This window comes from Erinaceus europaeus, chromosome 18 (genome assembly GCF_950295315.1).
Source record: "Erinaceus europaeus chromosome 18, mEriEur2.1, whole genome shotgun sequence".
Classification (NCBI taxonomy): Eukaryota; Metazoa; Chordata; class Mammalia; order Eulipotyphla; family Erinaceidae; genus Erinaceus; species Erinaceus europaeus.
This window is the reverse complement of record NC_080179.1, coordinates 54429695-54451005: the sequence shown is the minus strand read 5'-3', so window position 1 is coordinate 54451005 and position 21311 is coordinate 54429695. Positions and strand designations below refer to the sequence as shown.

The window sequence follows — 21311 nt, the reverse complement described above, 5'->3', positions numbered from 1 at the left end:
GCTTCCTGCAGGGGGGTGTCACTTCACAGCTGGTGAAAAGCAGGTCTGCAGGTGTCTATCTTCTTTCCTCCTCTCTGCCTTCCCCTCCCCTCTCCATTTCTCTTGTCCTATGCAACAACAATGGCATCAATAACAACAGTAATAATAACCACAACAACCTTAAACAACAAGGGCAACAAAAGGGACAGCAATAGCCTCCAGGAGCAGTGGACCATGGTACAGGCACCAAGCCCCAGAAATAACCCTGGAGGCTAAATAAAGAACAAAGCTCAAGGATTCCTGTTCAAGCCCCCAGCTCCCCACCTGCAGGTGGATAGCTTCACAAGTGATAAAGTAGGTGTGCAGGTCTCTCTCTTTCTCTTTCCCTCTCTCCCTTCCTCCTTCTGTCCCTCTCTGTCTCCCCCCTCCTCTCCCAATTTCTCTCTGTCCTATAAAAAAAAAAAAGGAAATATAGCCACAGGAGCAGTGGATTCATAATGCAGGCACTGAGCTCCAACAATAACCCTGGAGACAAAAACAAAACAAAACAAAACAAGAAAACATGCCCAGATAGGCAGATTCTGGTCTGGACTCAGGTTTTATTACCAACAGAATGGAATTTGTGAAGCTTTTGCTGTATGACTTAACAAGATTATGTCTTGTCATCTTGAGATTGAAGGTGCATGGAGGGAAGATGGCAAAGGAATCAGTATTTGGGACACGTTTGCTCACACACCTCTGAGGGTTGGAAATGATGACACTGGAGATGTGGCCTGTGACAGTTACCATAAGATTGCCGAGGACCTGGTCACCCTGCAGAACTTGGGTGTGTCCCACTATCGCTTCTCTATCTCCTGGTCTCGTATTCTCCCAGATGGAACCAACAAATACATCAATGAAGCTGGCCTCAACTACTATGTGAGACTCATTGACACACTTCTGGCTGCCAATATCAAGCCCCAGGTGAGGATGGGCCCTGACTAGAATTTGGTCAAATCCCCATGGAGGAGCCAACTGGACAGGAAGCATATTACTTGCACATACAAAATATTGTCTTCAAATTTAACTTGTACATTATCAACATTCATGTGGTACAGCATTTAAAATTTATTTTGATATGGCAGAAAGAAGTTGAGAGGGGAGAGGTAGATAAAGAGGGTAAGAGAGACAGATACCTTCAGCATTGTTTCACCACTCATGAAGCTTCCCTGCGGCAGATGAGGACCAGGAGCTTGAGCCTGGGCCCTTTGTACATGGTAACATGGACATTTCACTGGTCCCAGTACAGAATTTTAAAAATATTTATTTATTTATTTATTATTGGATAGAGACAGTGAGAAACTGAGAGGGGAAGGAGAGGTAGAAGGATCTGTAGTGAAGATTTATCCCTGATCATAGCCATACTTTTCCCTTCCCTACCAGCAACCAAGTTTGCTAGATTTCACGTGCTTTACATATATGTTAGTAGATTTTTTTTCTCATAATGATAGGATTCATGCATAGCACTAGGTATATGGAACAATCTTTCTTTCGTTCTTAGTCTCTTTCTCTCTTCCTTTTACCTAGAGCACTGCTCAACTCTGGTTTATGATGGTATTGAGGATTAAACCTGGGATCTTTGATGCCTCAGACTTCAAAGTCTTTTTGCATAACCATCATGCTATTTCCCTGACTGCAATCCTTACTAACACTAAAGAGCTACTAGGGTGTTGCCCTTTGTCTTGTGCTTTACCATTGGTTTAGGTCTCCCGATGACTAGATCATAAAAGGCTTAGAGCTGGAGCCTAGGGTCATACAGCAAGTAGGTGGCAGAACCAAGGCTTCTGCCATTCAAATTGTGAATTTCTCATGGTTCAGTGCTGCTGCCCTTATCTTCCCAGCAACCCTTTCTGTCATTTCAACGTTAGCAAAAGACACGTGTCCTGGTGTACCTGTCAGTGGCTCCCTCAGAAAAGGCTGATGGAACTGCTTTTATTTTTTACAGGTGACTATTTACCACTGGGACCTGCCCCAGGCTTTGCAAGATGTTGGAGGCTGGGAAAATGAAACCATTGTGCAGAGGTTTAAGGAGTATGCAGATGTGCTCTTTCAGAGGCTGGGAGACAAGGTGAAGTTTTGGATCACACTGAACGAGCCCTTTGTCATTGCTAATCAGGGTTATGGCTATGGCACATCAGCCCCAGGTAAGGAAATGTCTAAGCCCCATTTTTCGGCTCTCTGATACATTGCTGTGTTTTTGTTGTTGTCACCGGGCTTTACCTCTCTGGACAACTTTTTCCACATAGAAACCGGCTTAAGGATCCCGGTTCGAGCCCCTGGCTCCCCACCTGCAGGGGAGTCGCTTCACAAGCGGTGAAGCAGGTCTGCAGGTGTCTTATCTTTCTCTCCCCTTCTTTGTCTTCCCCTCCTCTCTCCATTTCTCTCTGTCTTATCCAGCAATTAAGACAGACAATAATAACTACAACAATAAAACAAGGGCAACAAAAAGGGAATAAATATTTTTAAAAAGAAAAAAACAGAGAGGCTGGGTAGGGTGCACACTTAACAATGTGCAAGGACCCTAGCCATCACACAGAGGCACCATGCTCAAAGGAAAGCTTTATGAGCTGTGGAACAGTGTTGTGATATCTCTCCTTCTCTCTCTCTTCCATCTTCTATTTACAAAAGTAGAAAGTCCGGGAGTGGGGCGGTAGCGCAGCAGGTTAAGCGCACATGCACAAAGTGCAAGGACCAGTGTAAGGATCCTGGTTCCAGCCCCCGGGTCCCCACTTGCATGGGAGTTGATTCACAGGTGGTGAAGCAGGTCTGAAGGTGTCTATTTTTCTCTCTGTGTCTCTGTCTTCCCCTCCTCTCTCCATTTCTCTCTGTCCTATCCAACAACGGCATCAATAACAACAACAATAATAAGTACAGCTCCCCACCTGCAACAAAAGGGAAAGAAAAAAAAAGCTTTAAAAAAAAATAGAAAATCCTCCAGGAGAGGTAAAGAAAAACCCCATCAAAGCCCTAGGGGCAAAAGGAAAAACTAGGGAAAGACTGTGGCCCCAGAGATGGCCAACTCAGTAGATGGAACATTTAGCCATGCACAAGAACCTGGTTACAAGCCCATGGTCACCATAACAGTGATTTTCTGTTATTCTTTGCTGGTGTTCTTTAGGGTTACATGTAAAGGCTGTATAGACAGGCTGGGGAATAGCTCACCTGATAGTCTTACTTTGCACAGTGTTCTGGGAACTGCTGTGGCTGGTGGAGTGGTACTGAAGTGTCTTTTTTTTCCCCTTATTACTATTCTCTTTGTTACAGACAGCCAGAAATTGAGAGGAGGGGGAGTTGGAGAGGGAGAGAGACAGAGAGATACCTGCAGTCTTGCTTCATAACTTGCAAAGCTTTCCCCCTGCAGGTGGGGACTGGGGGCTTGAACCTGAGTCCTTGTGCATTATAATGTGTGCATTTAACCTGGACCCTTGAAGTGTCTTTCTTTCTTTTTTTTTTTTTTTTTTGCCTCCAGAATATTCGGTGCCTGCACCAGGAATCCACTGCTTCTGGAGGCTTCCCCCCCCCTTTTGTTGCCCTTGTTGTTTTATTGTTGTGCTTATTATTATTATTATTATTATTATTGTCATAAGACAATATACATAAGACACATAATACTCTGAGTTCATTCTCTGGCACTTCAAAACAATTCTTCTTCATCTAGCGTTTGCCATTCTTCCGTAGCCAGTCAACAGCGTCAGGTTGAGCCAGATGTAAAGTTTCGAGACCTCCTTTGAATCTGGAGAGGTGGCAGTTGTTGACTATGTGGGTCATTGTCTGTAGCCGCAGGGGCAGTTCGGGTCATCTCTGGCTCCCCAGTGATGGAACATAGCAGCGCACCGGCCATGGCCTGTTCGATAGCGATTGAGGAGGGCCCAATCATAACGTGCTAGGTCAAAGCCGGGTTGACGCTTGCAGGGGTCTCTGATGAGGTGTTTGTTCTTTATCTCAGCTGACTGCCAACTCTGTTTCCAAGAGTCTGGAACAGAGAAGTTCAGTGTAGGTGTAGGAGACCAGATTGGATGACGAGACGTCAAGCGTTGAACAGGGTGGGCGAAGATATCCGCATATATTGGCAGGTCCGGTCGAGCGTAGACGTGGGAAATGAACTTAGATGATGCCGCATCCCGACGAATATCTAGCGGGGCGATGTTGCTAAGAACTGGCAGCCATGGAACCGGGGTGGAACGGATGGTTCCAGAAATTATCCTCATGGAGGAATATAATTTGGAATTGACCAAGTGGACATGGGGGCTACGGAACCATACTGGGGCACAGTATTCTGCAGTGGAATAGCATAATGCCAGAGAGGATGATCATAGTGTGGAAGCACTCGCGCCCCATGAGGAGCTGGCCAGTCTTGCAATGATGTTATTCCTCGCGCCCACCTTTGCTGCAGTTTTTATGAGATGTTCGTGAAATGACAGTGTGCGATCGAGAGTAACGCCAAGATAGACTGGCTGGGCTTCATGCTGGATTCCTGTATCGTCAAGCTGCACATTAAGCTCACACGAGGCCGAGGCATGGTGTAGATGGAAAACAGATGATACCGTTTTTGCAGTGCTAGGGATTAGTCGCCATTTTTTACAGTAATCAGATATCAGAGACATGTCTTTCATGAGTGTTTCCTCGAGGATGTCAAACTTGGATGCCTGAGTTGCACAGCAGATGTCATCGGTGTAGATGAACTTCCTTGAAGAAGTTTCTGTAAGGTCATTGATGTAAATATTAAATAGCGTAGGAGCCAGAACAGAGCCCTGGGGGAGGCCACTTGAGACAAGTCTCCATCTGCTAGACTTGTCACCCAGATGCACCCGGAATCTTCTGTTTTGGAGAAGAAACGATATAGTGTTGGCCACCCATGGAGGCAGGCATCTTGAGATCTTGACTAGGAGACCACGGTGCCAGACCGTGTCATAGGCTGCTGTGAGATCAACAAAGACACGAAAGACATGTCTCTGATATCTGATTACTGTAAAAAATGGCGACTAATCCCTAGCACTGCAAAAACTGTATCATCTGTTTTCCATCTACACCATGCCTCGGCCTCGCGTGAGCTTAATGTGCAGCTTGGTGATACGAGAATCCGGCATGAAGCCCAGCCAGTCATTACTCATTGGCATTACTCTCTATCGCACCCTGTCATTTCACGAACATCTCATAAAAACTGCAGCAAAGGTGGGCGCGAGGAATAACATCATTGCAAGACTGGCCAGCTCCTCATGGGGCGCGAGCGCTTCCACACTACGATCATCATCTCTGGCATGATGCTATTCCACTGCAGAATACTGTGCCCCAGTATGGTTCCGTAGCCCCCATGTCCACTTGGTCGATTCCAAATTATATTCCTCCATGAGGATAATTTCTGGAACCATCCGTTCCACCCCGGTTCCATGGCTGCCAGTTCTTAGCAACATCGCCCCGCCAGATATTCGTTAGGATGCGGCATCATCTAAGTTCATTTCCCACGTCTACGCTCAACCAGACCTGCCAATATACGCGGATATCTTCGCCCATCCTGTCCAACGCTTGATGTCTCCAGGAGCAGTGGATTAATAGTGTTGGCACCAAGCCCCAGCAATAACCCTTGAAGCAAAAAAAAAAAAAAGTACAAAAACCTACATCCATGTTCAGTGGGGAAGCAATTACAGAAGCCAGACCTTCTACCTTCTGCATCCCATAGTGCCCCTTGTTTCATGCTTCCAGAGAGATAAAGAATAGGAAAGCTATCAGGGGAGGGGATGGAATACGGAGTGCTGGTGGTGGGAATTGTGGAGTTTACTCCTCTTACCCTATGGTTTTTGTCAGTGTTTCCTTTTTATAAATAAAAATTAAAAAACCCTAAATTCATGAATTTTTTTCCATCTAACATAGTGTTGCTGGCCACTTTGCATGCACTATTTCATTTCATTCTCACAAGAACACTTTCCTGCCTATTCTGTAGAAGGAGAAGCTGAAAGGCTGGATTTTTTCCTATTATTTATTTATTTATTTATTCCCTTTTGTTGTTTTATTGTTGTTGTTATTGATGTCATTATTTGATAGGACAGAGAGAAATGGAGAGAGGAGGGGAAGACAGGGAGAGAAAGATAGACACCTGCAGACCTGCTTCACCGCCTGTGAAGCAACTCCCCTGCAGGTGGGGAGCTGGGGGCTTGAACTGGGATCCTTATTCCAGTCTTTGTGCTTTGCACCACGTGCATTTAACCCGCTGCGAAAGGCTGCATTTCTTCTCCAAAGTTACTCATTCAATTAGTGAAAAGTTGAGTCGAGATCTGAATTTTATTTTTTTCAGCATCAAAATGTATAGTTTTTCTCCCCAAAACATAGATGTTGTCTCATCATGGCCATTCATGTTTGTTCCCAGGAATCTCCTTCAGGCCTGGCACTGCTCCCTACATTGTTGGCCACAATCTAATAAAGGCCCATGCTGAGGCCTGGCACCTGTATAATGACATGTACCGAGCCAGTCAAGGCGGCATCATTTCCCTCACCATCAGCAGTGATTGGGCTGAACCCCGAGACCCCTCCAACCAGGAAGATGTGGAGGCAGCCAGGAGATATGTTCAGGTCTGTTTTTTGTTTGTTTTTCTTCCTGCCTGTGTTCCCCTCCTGTTATGATCTAATGCAAATAGAATTAGATTATAAACAAAGATTTGGGACCTGCATTGCTATTAATTAGCTCATCTTGTGAATTTAGGAAAATAATCTGTTTGTTTTTTTTTTTTAACCTCAGTTTCCTGATCTGTGAAGAGGTTTGCTTTGCTTTGATAAAATGTCTTTGAGGTTTTGTTTTTAAGTTAAAAAAAAACAAAACCCAAAGTCCCAGTTTCAACCCCCTGCACCACCATAAGCTAGAGCTGAGCAGTGCACTAGTAAAAATAAACAAAGAAAAACTAATTTTATAAGTAATTCCTACTGGGTGTACATTGACTTAAAGCTACCTAAGAAAAAAATTCCTTAATCTCTGGTGTGACTATAATACTCAACATAGCTGGGTTGCAATGCTACATTTCAGGCATTACCATCTAGTTTTATTTTTATACTATATTATATATTATATTATATTATATTATATTATATTATATTATATTATATTTACTTATTTGCCTCCAAGGTTATCATGGGGGATTGGTGCCTGCAGTACAAATACACTGTTCCTGGCAGCCACCTTTTTTTTTTTTCACTTTTTGGTAGGACAGAGAGAAATTGAGAGAAGAGGGGGAGACAGAGAGGGAGAGAGAAAGACAGACACCTGCAGACCTGCTTCACCACTTGTGAGATGTTCCTTCTGCAGGTGGCAGGGGGCTCAAATTTGGATCCTTACGCATAATATTATGTGCGATTAACTGGGTGCACCACCACCTGGCCCCCAATAAGCCTTTTTTTGTCCAACTGGTCCCTTCCTTTGGCTCTGTCAAAGTCTAAAAGCTGTTGTATTTGGAGGGTCCTCCAAGGGCTTTGGCTTGCTATACTCTTCATAAGAGAACAAGGACAGTTAAAATATAAATTCAACGGGGCCAGGTGGTGGCGCACCTGGTTGAGTGCACGTATTACAATGCACAAGGACCCAGGTTTAAGCCCCTGGTCCCCACCTGCAGGAGGAAAGCTTTGCGAGTAGTGAAGTAGTGCTGCAAGTGTCTCTCTGTCTCTCTCCCTATCATCCTTTTATCTGTCTGTCTCTATCCAATAAATAAAGATAATAAAAAAATTTTAAATAATAATAATAAATTCAAATATGCATCCAGGGGGTGACAGGACTTACATGTGTGAGGTCCTATGCTGGATACTTGGGACTTCATATGCTGGTATGTGTCTTTTTTATAGAATAAATAATATGGGAGTCGGGTGGTAGCACATCAGGTTAAGCACCCATGGTGCAAAGCACAAAGACCATTGTAAGGATCCTGGTTCGAGCCCCCGGTTTCCCACCTGCAGGGGAGTCACTTCCCAGGCGGTATCTTTCTCTTCCCCTCTCTGTATTCCCCTCCTCCCTCCATTTCTCTCTGTCCTAGCCAACAACAACAACACAAAAAACAGCAATAATAACCATAACAATGATTAAAAAAAAAACAAGGGCAACAAAAGGGAAAAAGTAGCCTCCAAGAGTACTGGCTTCGTGGTGCAGGGACTGAGCCCCAGCAATAACCCTGGAGGCAAAAAAATAAAAACAAATATTATATGTATATTTATTTATTTATTTTAGATAGAGATTGAGAGAGGAGGAAATTAAAAGGAAGAGAGACACCAACAGTACTGCTTCATCTCTTGTGAAGCTTTCTCCCTGCAGGTGGGGACTGGGGACTTGAACTCAAGTCCTTGCACATTGTAATGTGTGCACTCAACTAAGTGTGCCACCACCTGGCCCCAATAATACTCATTTGTCAACTGAATCCTTTTGTCTGTGTGGTCCCATTGCTCCTGATAGACTTTTTCCCTTTTAATATGAGACAGAGAAGGACAGAAAGTGGAAGAGAAAGTGTAGAAATAACCGCTCGACCATTCATGGAGCTTTGCATGGTGCCATGTCTAGTGCTCCTGTGTGATGCTGGGGATTCAAACCCAGGTCCACACTCATGGTAAAGTTTGCATTCTCCTAGGTGAGGTAGCTCCTGGCATTTTTTATTTTATTTTTAAATATATATGCATATATATGTAATTTTTTTTTTGGCCTCCAGGGTTATTGCTGGGGCTCAGAGCCTGCACCATGAATCCACCGCTCCTGGAGGCTGCTTTTTTTTTTTTTTTTTTACCTTTTGTTGCCCTTGTTTTATCGTCGTTGTGGTTATTATTATTGTTGTAATTGATGTCATTGTTGGATAGGACAGAGAAATGGAGAGAGGAGGGGAAGACAGGGGGAGAGAAATATAAACACCTGTAGACCTGCTTCACCGCCTGTGAAGTGACTCTCCTACAGGTGGGGAGCCGGAGGGCTTGAACTGGGATCCTTGAGCTGGTCCTTGTGCTTTGCGCCATGTGCGCTTAACCAGCTGCACTATCACCTGATCCCCTAAATACTTTTCTTTCTTTCTTTTAATGAGAGATACAGAGAAAAACTAGAACACTGTTCATTTCTGGCTTATGGTGGTGTTGGGGATTGAACCTGGGACCTCAGAGCCTCAGGCATGAAATCCTTCTGCATAACCACTATGCTGTCTCCCAAGCATAATTTAAAAAAATTTTTCCCCTTTTTTTCAATTTATTTTTTTATTTAAGAAAGGATAAATTAACAAAACCATAGCGTAGGAGGGGTACAACTCCACACAATTCCCACCACCCAATCTCCATATCCCATCCCCTCCCTTGATAGCTTTCCCATTCTCTATCCCTCTGGGAGCATGGACCCAGGGTCTTGTGGGTTGCAGAAGGTGGAAGGTCTGGCTTCTGTAATTGTTTCCCCGCTGAACATGGATGTTGACTGGTCGATCTATACTCCCAGTATGCCTCTCTCTTTCCCTAGTAGGGTGGGTCTCTGGGGAAGCAGAGCTCCAGGACACATTGGTGGGGTCTGCAGTCCAGGGAAGTCTGGTCGGCATCCAGATGGCATCTGGAACCTGGCGGCTGAAAAGAGAGTTAACATACAAAGCCCAACAAATTGTTGAGCAATCATGGACCCAAAGGTTGGAATAGTGGAGAGGAAGTGTTGGGGGGGCTACTCACTGCAAACTCTAGTGTACTTCTGCTTTCAGGTATATATTTTGCACTAGTTTATGGATACGTATGAACATATGCTCTCTCTCACAGAACCTGGTCTATATCTAGGTGTTGGGACTTTGTTAGAAAGTGATCCACTGGGACCGGGTGGTGGCACACCTGGTTGAGTGCACATGTTACAGTGCTCAAGGACCTGGGTTCAAGCCCCCGGTCCCCACCTGCAGGGGGAAAGCTTTGCAAGTGGTGAAGCAGGGCTGCAGGTGTCTCTCTCTTTCCCTGTCTATCTCCCCTACCCTCTCGTTCTGGTTGTCTCTATCCAATAAATAAAGATAATAAATTAAAAAAAAAGTGATCCACCTGGGATGTAATTAGAGAATACTGTGAAAGGAAAGGTCTCACCCGAGTAATGAAGCTGAAGGTTTGTCATTCCACACCTGAAGTCTCTGGACACAGTCTGAGCTGAAGCATGTTGAGGTGGCAATTGTTGCGTTGATTAGGTTGTGATCCTAATACAGTATTATTTGATACAGTATTATTTGATATGGATTGGGAGAGGTATGCCCTATCCTAAGGTTCTAGGACTTGGGGAAATATAGGCTCTATAGTGGAGATGTGAGGTTCCTGCTGTCTTAGGGTTCAGAAAGACAATGGATAGTTAATGTTATCATCACATTATTTGGTAATTGGGTTAACTTTGAAAAGTCCTTTTGTTAGTGTTTGCTGTATCTTATACAACGATGCCACTGGTTGTTTCTTCTATTTGTTAGTTTTATGGAGAAAACATCTTTGAACAAAATTAATGTATCCTTCAGTTCAGATTCATAGAACTGGTGAAGGAAAGCAATAACTTGTTTTCAGAAATCAAAACCCCAAACCTCAGGAAATGTGATATTGTAGTGACCATTAGTTTGAGCCACTTGCTGGTATACTTATGCCACAACCTAGCACTAAGACGCCCACATCGTCTAGTGGAAACTATCACTAAGACTTCTGATTTACAACTCCACAGTGTGTTCTCACCACAGTGTGCATATTCTAAGTCTCTTATCTGCCCTGAGGATGGAAGGCTGCTCTCTCCTCACAGTTTAAGCACCAGCCAGCGGGGGGCATCAGGGGTGGGGTGGGGGAATCTGCAGAGAGACAGAAGCAACTACACAGGAACCCAGCCAGCAACAGTATTTGAGTGCCACGTACCCTCAGATGGTGAGCACGGCCTAGGCCTCATCCAATAAAATAGGTTGAAACATTTCCACTTTATGAATGAATGTGACAAAGCTTCCTTTGCCTGAGCATCCAGAAAAGCCCTCAAATTCAGCCTTTCCTAAAAAGTTTATCATTCTTAATCAAAATGCCGAGGTAGGACCTACTTTGTGGTAAGAGGAAATTCATAGCCTGGAAGCTTAAAGTCTCTCCCCATCTCATGCAAGACCCTTCCAAGGACAACCAGGCAGCAGCATTTGCTGTGAGCAGTTAAACTGTGATATGAAAACAGCCACAGAGGAAGTATTTTCAGTACTGAGGGCTTTGGGAGGAAACAGTCTAAAACCAATGACTTCTCAGCAGGGATGTTGTCTCTTGGTTTCTCACATGTTAATGCTGAAGTTGACTGTCCCCCATCCCCACCTGCAGTTTATGGGAGGCTGGTTTGCACATCCTATTTTCAAGAATGGTGATTACAGTGAGGTGATGAAGACACGGATCCGTGACAGAAGCTTGGCCTCGGGTCTCTCCAAGTCTCGGTAGGTCCTGCTGTCCACACCTTCAGCCAGGTGGGGGTTGTTAGGAAATCTAGTCAGTGAGGCTCCGGGGTGGGTGGCATGGTTGTAAGAACGTGGCCATGGAGTTAGAGATTTATATTTCAGGCAAGTCACTCTATCTCTGAACTTTCTCTCTTTCCTGGAAGATTAACCACGATGGTTAATGTGAAACTCTTAATCCAGCACCTGGCACCGCTATGGGTTTTCTATTATTGTTAATAGTCTCCAGAACTGCTGGAAAGTCTGTCCCAAGACACTCTTTTAGCAACCTAGTACTTCATTCCAAAGACACATTTTGGCCTAACCGGAACAGGACAAGTGTTACAAGGGTAGGGAAAGGATTCCAAGTCTGGCTCCTCAAGTTTTAACACATTAGCTGGGAAGACAATAACTCTGACCACTGAAAGGACTGCTACCACCACCTCTCCCCAATTGCTTCATGCAAAGAAAACTCAGGAAATGAGATCAGGGTGGACTGGGTAAACTGAGGAGACTTCATGGATGAAACAGGGCATCAATTGAGCTTGACAATGAGTAGCATCAGGAGAGTAGAGGGCATTCCATCCCTGAGGAAGTGGCATGAGCACATAACTAGAGGTGCAGGGATGGGCACATGGAGCTGACAGTGGGGAGACTAACCTGGTGGCAGAGAGGGTGCTGGGGACACAAGGTCACATGATGGAGGACATAGAGGCCAGACAGAGTCTAAGTCTGAGGAGTCCCTGCTGGTTGCCAGCAGGAAACAGGGAGTGGACGTGGGGGGAAGGCTTTAGTGTTCTCCCAGTGTTTTAGAAATTTCAGGGAGGGAATTTAAAAAAAAATATTTATTTTATTTATTTATTCCCTTTTGTTGCCCTTGTTGTTTTATTGTTGTAGTTATTATTGTTGTTGTCGTCGTTGTTGGATAGGACAGAGAGAAATGGAGAGAGGAGGGGAAGACAGAGAGGAGGAGAGAAAGATAGACACCTGCAGACCTGCTTCACCGCCTGTGAAGCAACTCCCCTGCAGGTGGGGAGCCAGGGTTTGAACCGGGATCCTTATGCCGGTCCTTGTGCTTTGCGCCACCTGCGCTTAACCCGCTGCGCTACAGCCCGACTCCCGGGAATTTTTTTTAAGCCTTTTATTATCTTTATTTATTGGATAGAAACAGCCAGAAACTGAGAGGCTAGGGGAGATAGGGAGAGAGAAAGAGAGACACCTGCAGCCCTGCTTCACCACCTGCAAAGCTTTCCCCCTGCAGGTGGGACTGGGGGCTCAAACCTGGGTCCTTGAGCACTGTAACATGTGCGCTCAACCAGTGCACCACCATCCGGTCTCAGGGAATTTTATATATATATATTTATTTATTCCCTTTCATTGTTTTAGTTGTTATTGTTGTTGTTAGTGATGTCATCGTTGTTGGATAGGACAGAGAGGAATGGAGAGAGGAGGGGAAGACAGAGGGGGAGAGAAAGACAGACACCTGCAGGCCTGCTTCACCGCCTGTGAAGCGACTCCTCTGGAGGCGGGGAGCTGGGGGCTCGAACCGGGATCCTTATGTCCTTGCGCTTGGCACCACCTGTGCTTAACATGCTGTGCTACTAGCCGACTCCCAGAGGGAATATTTTGACTGCCAGATTAATGGCAGCAAAAAGGTCAAGATAGTGTGAGACACGTTGAATGCACATATTACAATTCATAAGGACCCAGGTTTGAGCCCCCAGCCCCCACCTGCAGGGGAAAAACTTCACAAGTGAAGCAGTGCTGCAGGTGTCTGTCTCTCTTTCCCTCTCTATTTCCCCTCCTCTGTCTCTCTCCCTCTCTATCTTCCCCTTCTCTCTCGATTTTGACTATCGCTATCCAATAAATAAACGAACAGACAAAAAAAAAATTAACCCTCTGATAGTCCAAGAGATAGCACAATGGATAATGCATTGGACTCTTAAGCATGAGGTTCTGGGTTTGATCCCTAGCATTGCATGTGCCAGAGTGATGCTCTGGTTCTCTCTATCATTGAGTAAATGTCTCCCTCTCTCTCTCTCTCTCTTTCTTTCTTTCTTTCTTAAAGCTGTGAGATCTTGAGAATAGAAAAGTCTAAAGCTCTAAAGTTCAACAGATTGTTTTATAAAGTTATTTCTATTAACAAGGATAGATTTGGGAGAAAAGCACATTAAGTAAACTACAAAAACTGAGAAACTTATAAGGGTAGAATCTGGAAATAAAAAATATAACCTCAAAAACTTAGAGGTACACTCTCAATGTGAATATACCTCAGACATGTTCATAATTTCAACACCTATAACAGATGGTAAATAACAGAAATTACATACAGTAATACCTGAAGAATATTTTTAAATGTGTGTGTAGGGTGGTGAAGCAGAGCTGCGTAAGAATAGCATGTCTCATTTTGTCCACAGTAAGAGGGAGGTGTTGGAACAAGGGCAGTGCTTATGGTGTGGCTGGAAGAGACTTGAATTCTTTTTTATTGTATTTTATTTACTGGATAGAGACAGCCAGAAATCGAGAGGGAAGGGGGTGATAGGGAGAGACAAAGAGACACCTGCAACACTGCTTCAACACTTGCAAAGCATTCCCCTTCAGGTGGGGAGAATTGAACAGCACTTAAAAGAGGTCCTCCTGGTGTGGGGTGAAAGGAACCCTCCTACACTGCTGGTGGGGATGTAAATTGGTCCAACCTCTGTGGAGAACAGTCTGGAGAACTCTCAGAAGGCTAGAAATGGACCTACCCTATGACCCTGCAATTCCTCTCCTGGGGATAGATCCTAAGGAACCCAACACATCCATCCAAAAAGATCTGTGTACACATATGTTCTTGGCAGCACAATTTGTAATAGCCAAAACCTGAAAGCAGCCCAGGTGTCCAACAACAGATGAGTGGCTGAGCAAGTTGTGGTATATATACACAATGGAATACGACTCAGCTATAAAAAATGGTGACTTCACCGTTTTCAGCCGATCTTGGATGGACCTTGAAAAATTCATGTTATGTGAAATAAGTCAGAAACAGAAGGATGAATATGGGATGATCTCACTCTCAGGCAGAAGTTGAAAAACAAGATCAGAAGAGAAAGCACAAGTAGAACCTGAAATGGAATTGGCATATCGCACCAAAGTAAAAGACTCTGGGGTGGGTGGGCGGGTGGGGAGAATACAGGTCCATGAAGGATGATAAATGACATAGTGGGGGTTGTATTGTTAAATGGGAAACTGGGGAATGTTATGCATGTACAGATTATTGTATTTACTGTTGAATGTAAAACATTAATTCCCCAATAAAGAAATTAAAAAAAAAAAAGAGGTCCTCCTGGGAGCTGGGCGGTAGTGTAGCAGGTTAAGCACATGTGGTGCAAAGTACAAGGACTGGTGTAAGGATCCCAGTTCGAACCACCTGCAGGGGAGTCGCTTCACAAGTGGTGAAGCAGGTCTGCAGGTGTCTTTCTCTCCCCCTCTCTGTCTTCCCCTCCTCTCTCCATTTCTCTCTGTCCAACAACATTATCAATAACAATAATAATAACCACAACAACGATAAAACAACAAAAGGGGAAAAAAAAGCTTCTAGGAGTAGTGGATTTGTGGTGTAGGCACCAAGCCCCAGTGATAACCCTGGAGGCCAAAATAAATAAATACAAAGAAAAAAACAAATAAGAGTTCCTCCTTGCTCTGGCTCGACGCCCCTTACGCCAAACAGAAGTGCTTGTAGCGTCGTCCCTCCCTTCCCCACACACAGCTGCTCTAGGATTTTTTCTTCCAAGCTCTGACTCTTCCCGAAGTCCATGCCTTTCATGTCTTCTTCCACCCAGGCTGCCAGAGTTCACAGACACTGAGAAGAGAAGGATCAATGGCACCCATGACTTCTTTGGATTCAACCACTACACCACTGTCCTGGCCTACAACCTCAACTATGCCTCGTGGATCTCTTCCTTTGATGCGGACAGGTAAATTGGTCAGTAGAGTGTTTGGAACAATCTCTGGAAGATAGCAGGTTCCCCTCTGCCTAGTTTTTTATTTAGAGGTTTGCTCAGCCTTAGAAAATTCTCTCCTGGGGAAAAAGATCACTTGGACAATGCATTGCTTTAGCGTGTATACAACCCAGGTTTGAGCATACCTGCACCCTCCCAAACACAGCACACTGAAAGATGATGCTGCAGTTTCTTACTCTGTCTCGGCCTCATCTTTTATCTAAAAAGAAAATTTCCTCCTGCAGCCATGAAATCTGGGGTTTTCAAGATAAGCACTGTCTCCTTAAATACCTAGGCTGATGGTTACAGAGATCTGAATTTCCATGATGCTGTCCTTTAAAAATACGTCAGCTTTTGTTTCCATAAAAACACTTTTTCTGGGCCAGGTGGTGGCACATTTGGTTGAGTGCACAATGACCCAGGTTTGAGTCCCTGGTGTCCACCTGTGGGGGAAAGGTTTGCAAGTGGTGAAGCGGTGTTGCAGGTCTGTCTCTCTCCCTCTACCACTCCCTTCCCTCTTAATTTCTGGCTGTCTCTATTCAATAAATAAAGATAATTTAAAATACACACACACACACACACACACACACACACACTCACTTTTCTTCTGGAGTGAATATAGCATAATGGTTATGCAAAAGGCTTTCATGCTGAGACTCTGAAGTCATAGGTTCAATCACCTGCACCACTACCAAATAAACCAGAGTTATGCAGTACTTTAGTAAAACAAAACAAAAACTTCCCTTTTGTTAAATTTTACTCAGATGTATTTTAGTCAAAATAGACTACCACCCCCACCTCCCCCCCTTCTTGAGGTAAAAGTCAAACTATTCTATATCATACAAAATGTCCATGGTGGACCATGGATGATGGAGCCAGTGGTATTTCTCCCTTTCTCTTGCCAGGAAAAGTTAAGATTGCCCCAGAGTGGACACTCAGCAGTACTGTGCAGTCATGTGGCCTTCAGTTTATTCCCCACTGACACATTAAAATGTTCACGATGGGAACATTAAAAAACTTTGTTATCACTTCAGAAGTTCACATGTATATAGACAATTATCTCTCTGTATATATATTTTTATTATTTGTAGCTTATGTAGTACATATTTTTATTACATATAATATGTATACTCCACTGCATTGTGCAGCTGCACCAGTCAGGTTTTACAGAAGGGGTTGAGGAGAGAGGACCCCCCCGCCCCCCCCCACACACACATATGCCTTAACCTGTGGCTTGTTGTCCATTACTGGAGAGACAGAACCTTGTGCACTTGAAACAGATCCCAACCTGCCTGGTCTATCCTCACATAATGAGGATTCCACTATAGGTACCAGTAGTTTTCATGTGGCACTGACCACATGGAGGTAACTCAGTCCCTATTCTTAAAACTGAATGGTCGCAATCCACTGGAGAATGGCCAGGGAAAACCAGGCCCTTTAGCATCTTTTGAAATATGGTCTGTTAAAAGCATTGGGAGGGTTAGGTCCCTGAATATGACAGTTCCTTTGCACAGAGAGAGAGTTAGAATTAACAGTTTCAGGGGCTTGTCCAAAGTCACACCAGCATTAACAAATGAGTTCTTTTCACTAACTTTAACTAAAGAGAATTTTTTATTTGCTTTTTTCCCCCCTTTTGTTGACCTTTTTAAAAAATTGTTGTAGTTAATTATTGTTATTGATGTCATTGTTGGATAGGACAGAGAGAAATCGATAGAGGATGGGAAGACGGAGAATGAAAGGCACCTACAGACCTGCTTTACCGCCTGTGAAGTGATCCCCCTGCAGGTGGGGAGCTAGAGCTCAAACCAGGACCTTACACCTGTCCTTGTGCTTCGCTCCGTGTGTGCTTAACCTGCTGCACTACCAACCGACCCGAGAATTTTTTAAGTATAGAGGAAACCTAAGGCTTTTCCTAGTAGAAATCCTCTTGTGTTTTGTGCACTAGGGCCTGTTTGGCTTTACAGGAGACAACCTAATCATGTTTCAACTCCTAGGGGAGTTGCTTCCATCACAGATCGCTCTTGGCCAGACTCTGGCTCCTTCTGGCTGAAGATGACACCTTTTGGCTTTAGGAGGATCCTAAACTGGCTAAAGGAAGAGTACAACAACCCCCCAATTTACATAACAGAGAATGGAGTTTCTCAGCGGGGAGATGATCTCAATGACACCTTAAGGATCTACTACCTCCGCAGATACATTAATGAGGCCCTCAAAGGTATGCCTTTGGCATTGTCTGCTAAGGTCTGCAATGGGTAGGGCTGCTTCCCTGAGTCCTCTGAGGCCTTGTGCATGGGTGATCCTACCACTCCCAGGATGATTTTTTTTTCATTATTTTTATTTCAGAGGAGTAAGTAAGGGAGAGACAGAAACACCACAGCCCTACTCCACTACCCATGGAGCTTCCTCTGCTGTCTTACACAACACTCCTATGTAGCATCAGGATTTAAACTCAGCTTTTCTGTGTATTTATTTATTTATTATTATCTTTATTTATTGGATAGAGACAGCCAGAAATCAAGAGGGAGGGGGGTGATAGGGAGAGAGACAGAGAGACACCTGCAGCCCTGCTTCACCAGTCGTAAAGCTTTCCCCCTGGAGATGGGGACCGGGGCTCGAACCTGGGTCCTTGCGCATTGTAATACATGTGCTCAACCAGGTGCACCACCACCCGGCCCCAGCTCTGTGCATTTTAACACATACAGTCTTCCTGGTGAGCTATCTTCCGTCCCCCATCTACTGGATATAAGCTTTAATTTAGAGCTACACATTGGATTATCCCCCTTCCCTAGATTGAAGTTCAGCAAGCATAACCGCTTTCCTGATTATGTAACTAGATCTGAGTTCATAGCCTTCGTCATTTATTATTCTTATTCTTTCTCAATGTCCATTGCTCACCTGAGAACAGTTCATCAAGGGTCTAGAAAGAACGAGTTGGGAGGCTGTCTCCCCAGGAAAAGCCTGACATCCTCTGTTCACAACAACTTAGGGTAGACTATGACAGAGCTTGTGTCTGAACAGCTGTGCGAGATAAAGTGGACCTTCGAGGATACACAGTTTGGAGTGTGATGGACAACTTGGAGTGGGCTGCAGGCTTTGCAGAGAGATTTGGTCTGCACTTTGTGAATTTCACTGACCCTGCTTTGCCAAGAATCCCCAAAGCATCAGCCAAGTTCTACGCCTCTATAGTCCGGTGCAATGGTTTCCCAGATCCTGCTGCAGGGTCACACCCTTGTCTCAGGCCAGAAGGTGAGCTGTGGTTCTGAGAGACTAATGTAAAAAATAAAGGGGGAGGTGAGTTTTTAAAATTTTTTTTCCAGTCAACTCCTAGTTTATTCCCTTCCTCTCTTGCCTCTCTACCATCTTCACTCAGTCAGCCAACACCTATTTTCTGGGGATGTTCCAAGTATTCTTTGGAGGAAGAAAGGAGCTTCTATGAAATTTGACTAGGTCCTGGTAATATCAAGATTCCTACCCTAGTCCTTCCACTAGCTTTTTGTGAAGCTGTTTCTTATGCTTCTGGGCTATTCCAAGAACCAAACAGCACGTCTGTGAAAATGTAGTGTCTAATATTTGCTGAATAAACTATAAATCATACAAATGCAAACAATTAGCCAATTTAGTTTATATGCTAATTATTGGTAATTTTTCATTTTTAAAAAAAAATATTTATTGGGTGTCAGGCAGTAGTAGTGCAGCAGGTGCAAAGCACAAGGACCAGCATAAGGATCCCGGTTCAAGCCCCTGGCTCCCCACGTGCAGGGGAGTTACTTCACAAGCGGTGAAGCAGGTCTGCAGGTGTCTGTCTTTCTCTCCCCTCTGTCTTCCCCTCCTCTCTCCATTTCTCGCTGTCTTATCCAACTACAACAATAAAACAAGGGCAACAAAAGGGAATATTTAAGAAATCTTTTTTAAAAAGCTTTAAAAAGTATTTATTATTGGCTAGGACAGAGGGAAAGGGGATGAAGGGAAAGACACCTGTAGCCCTACTTCACCAATCATGAAGTTTTCACCCTGCATGTGGGAACCGGGGGCTTTAACTCCAATCCTTGTGCATGCTAATATGTGCACATTACCAGGTGTGGCATACTGCTTGACTGCATACATTACAATGCACAAGGACCCGGATTCAAGTCTGTCTCCACCTGCAGGTGTCTATCCGTCTCCCTCCCTTCTCAATTTCTCTGTCCTATCAAATAAAACAAGCCTTTAGGGGCTGGCTGGTGGCACACCTGAATGAGCACACGTCACAATGCGCAAGGACCCGGGTTAAAGCCCCCGATTCTCACCTGTAAGGGGAAAGTTTTTCAAGTGGTGAATGAGTGCTACAGGTCTCTCTCCCTCTTTATCACCCCCTTCCCTCTCAATTTCTGGCTGTTTCTATCCAATAAAGCAAAGAATAAATAAAAACAACCCTTAAAGATAGCTTAAAATCTAAAACTACTAATTTAATTCAGATACTCATAATGCTGGTGAGTAAGTTATCCCAGTAATGTGCATCTCTGAGTACTTGTCTAACATCTCCATTTCAAGGAACTAGCTTGGGCTTAAGCTAACCATATATTATATATATATATATATATATCACACCCCATCTGTGCTAACTGTGTTTTATGGTCTTCTCCTAGATACTGAACCCATGAGAGTGCAAGGAGTTCAATTCCTGGGCCTAACACTCGGTACAACAGAAGCTCAGACAGCATTGTATGTACTCTTTTCTCTTATGCTTCTTGGAATCTGTGGTGTGGGATTTCTGTCATACAAGTATTGTTCACAGCGTGCCAAGCAAGGGAAGAGACAAGCAGGCTCACAGGAACTAAGCCCTGTGTCTTCATTTTGATCCATCAGTAACTACTTATCTTAGTACTGTGAAATAGGTTGGTTTTTTTGTATATTTTACCACTTTAAGTTCTGCCTGTGCTCCTTACTTCTTCAAAGGCATCCTGTATCACATAAGCTAGAAGTGTTTCAAATCATTGATTAAAATAAAAAAGCTTTCATCTTGCTCCAGAATCTGAAGTTCATTTGGGCACTAAAGGATCCTGTTAAATCACTCTGGTGAAAATGTGCAGATCCTGAACTAATTTAGTGGTTCTGACCTAATTTTTAACAGGATTAAATTGAGGGGCAGAGAAAGCTGTTTTCATTAATAGGTTATGAAGCTGTACTCCTGAAATGTTATGGTATTGTAAACAAATAGTAAGTCAACAAAAATTCTCTCAAGAAAAAGTTATAAGGTCAGTTAAAAAAAAGCTTGGGAGTGTGGTCTGTGAGGTGGCTCAGTTGGTAAGCACTGGACTTTCAAGCAAGAGGTCCTGAGTTCAATCAATCCCAGGTAGCACATGTACCAGTGATGTGTGGATCTTTCTCTCTGCCTATCCACTTCATGGATAAATAAAACCTTTTAAAAAAATCTTGGATGTGGTCCGGGAGGTGGCGCAGTGATGAAGCTTTGGAATCTCAAGCATGAGGTCCCGAGTTCGATCCCCAGCAGCACATGTGCCAGAGTGATGTCTGGTTCTTTCTCTCTCCTCCTATCATTCTCATAAATAAATAAAATCTTAAAAAAAAAAAACTTGGTGACTAGAGAGATAGCGTAATAGTTATGCAAAATGACTTTCATGCCTGAGACTCTGAGGTCTCAGGTTCAATCCCTAGCACCACCATAAGTCAGAGCAGAGCAGTATTCTGTTGTTTTTTTTTAAAAAGTGACTAGACAACAAATCCAACTACATGAGAATAAAGTGATAAACGTGGCATGCCAACATGAGGAGGTAATGGATTATTCTACCAGAAATGGTAGTAAGATAATAGGTCGGCTCTTTTTCTCTTTTTTGTTATGGCTTTGTGCTTGCATGATCCCACTACTCCTACTAGAATTTTTTTCTTTTCTTTTCTTCTTTCAACCTTAGAAACAGAAAAGGAAAATGGA

At 44.0% G+C, this 21311-nt stretch overlaps 1 protein-coding gene across 1 annotated transcript in view; it reads left to right on the top strand.

The window, feature by feature from the left end:
• Positions 1 to 20385, top strand: part of LCT (lactase) — a 36506-nt gene extending 16121 nt beyond the window's left edge. The window contains exons 7-14 of the mRNA XM_060178046.1: positions 652 to 942; positions 1964 to 2162; positions 6380 to 6582; positions 11296 to 11405; positions 15224 to 15358; positions 17377 to 17597; positions 18401 to 18628; positions 20008 to 20385. Coding sequence (XP_060034029.1) covers positions 652 to 942; positions 1964 to 2162; positions 6380 to 6582; positions 11296 to 11405; positions 15224 to 15358; positions 17377 to 17597; positions 18401 to 18628; positions 20008 to 20219 — 1599 coding nt within the window. The 3' untranslated portion in view covers positions 20220 to 20385. The remainder of the gene's footprint in view (positions 1 to 651; positions 943 to 1963; positions 2163 to 6379; positions 6583 to 11295; positions 11406 to 15223; positions 15359 to 17376; positions 17598 to 18400; positions 18629 to 20007) is intronic.
• Positions 20386 to 21311: the final 926 nt, after the last annotated feature.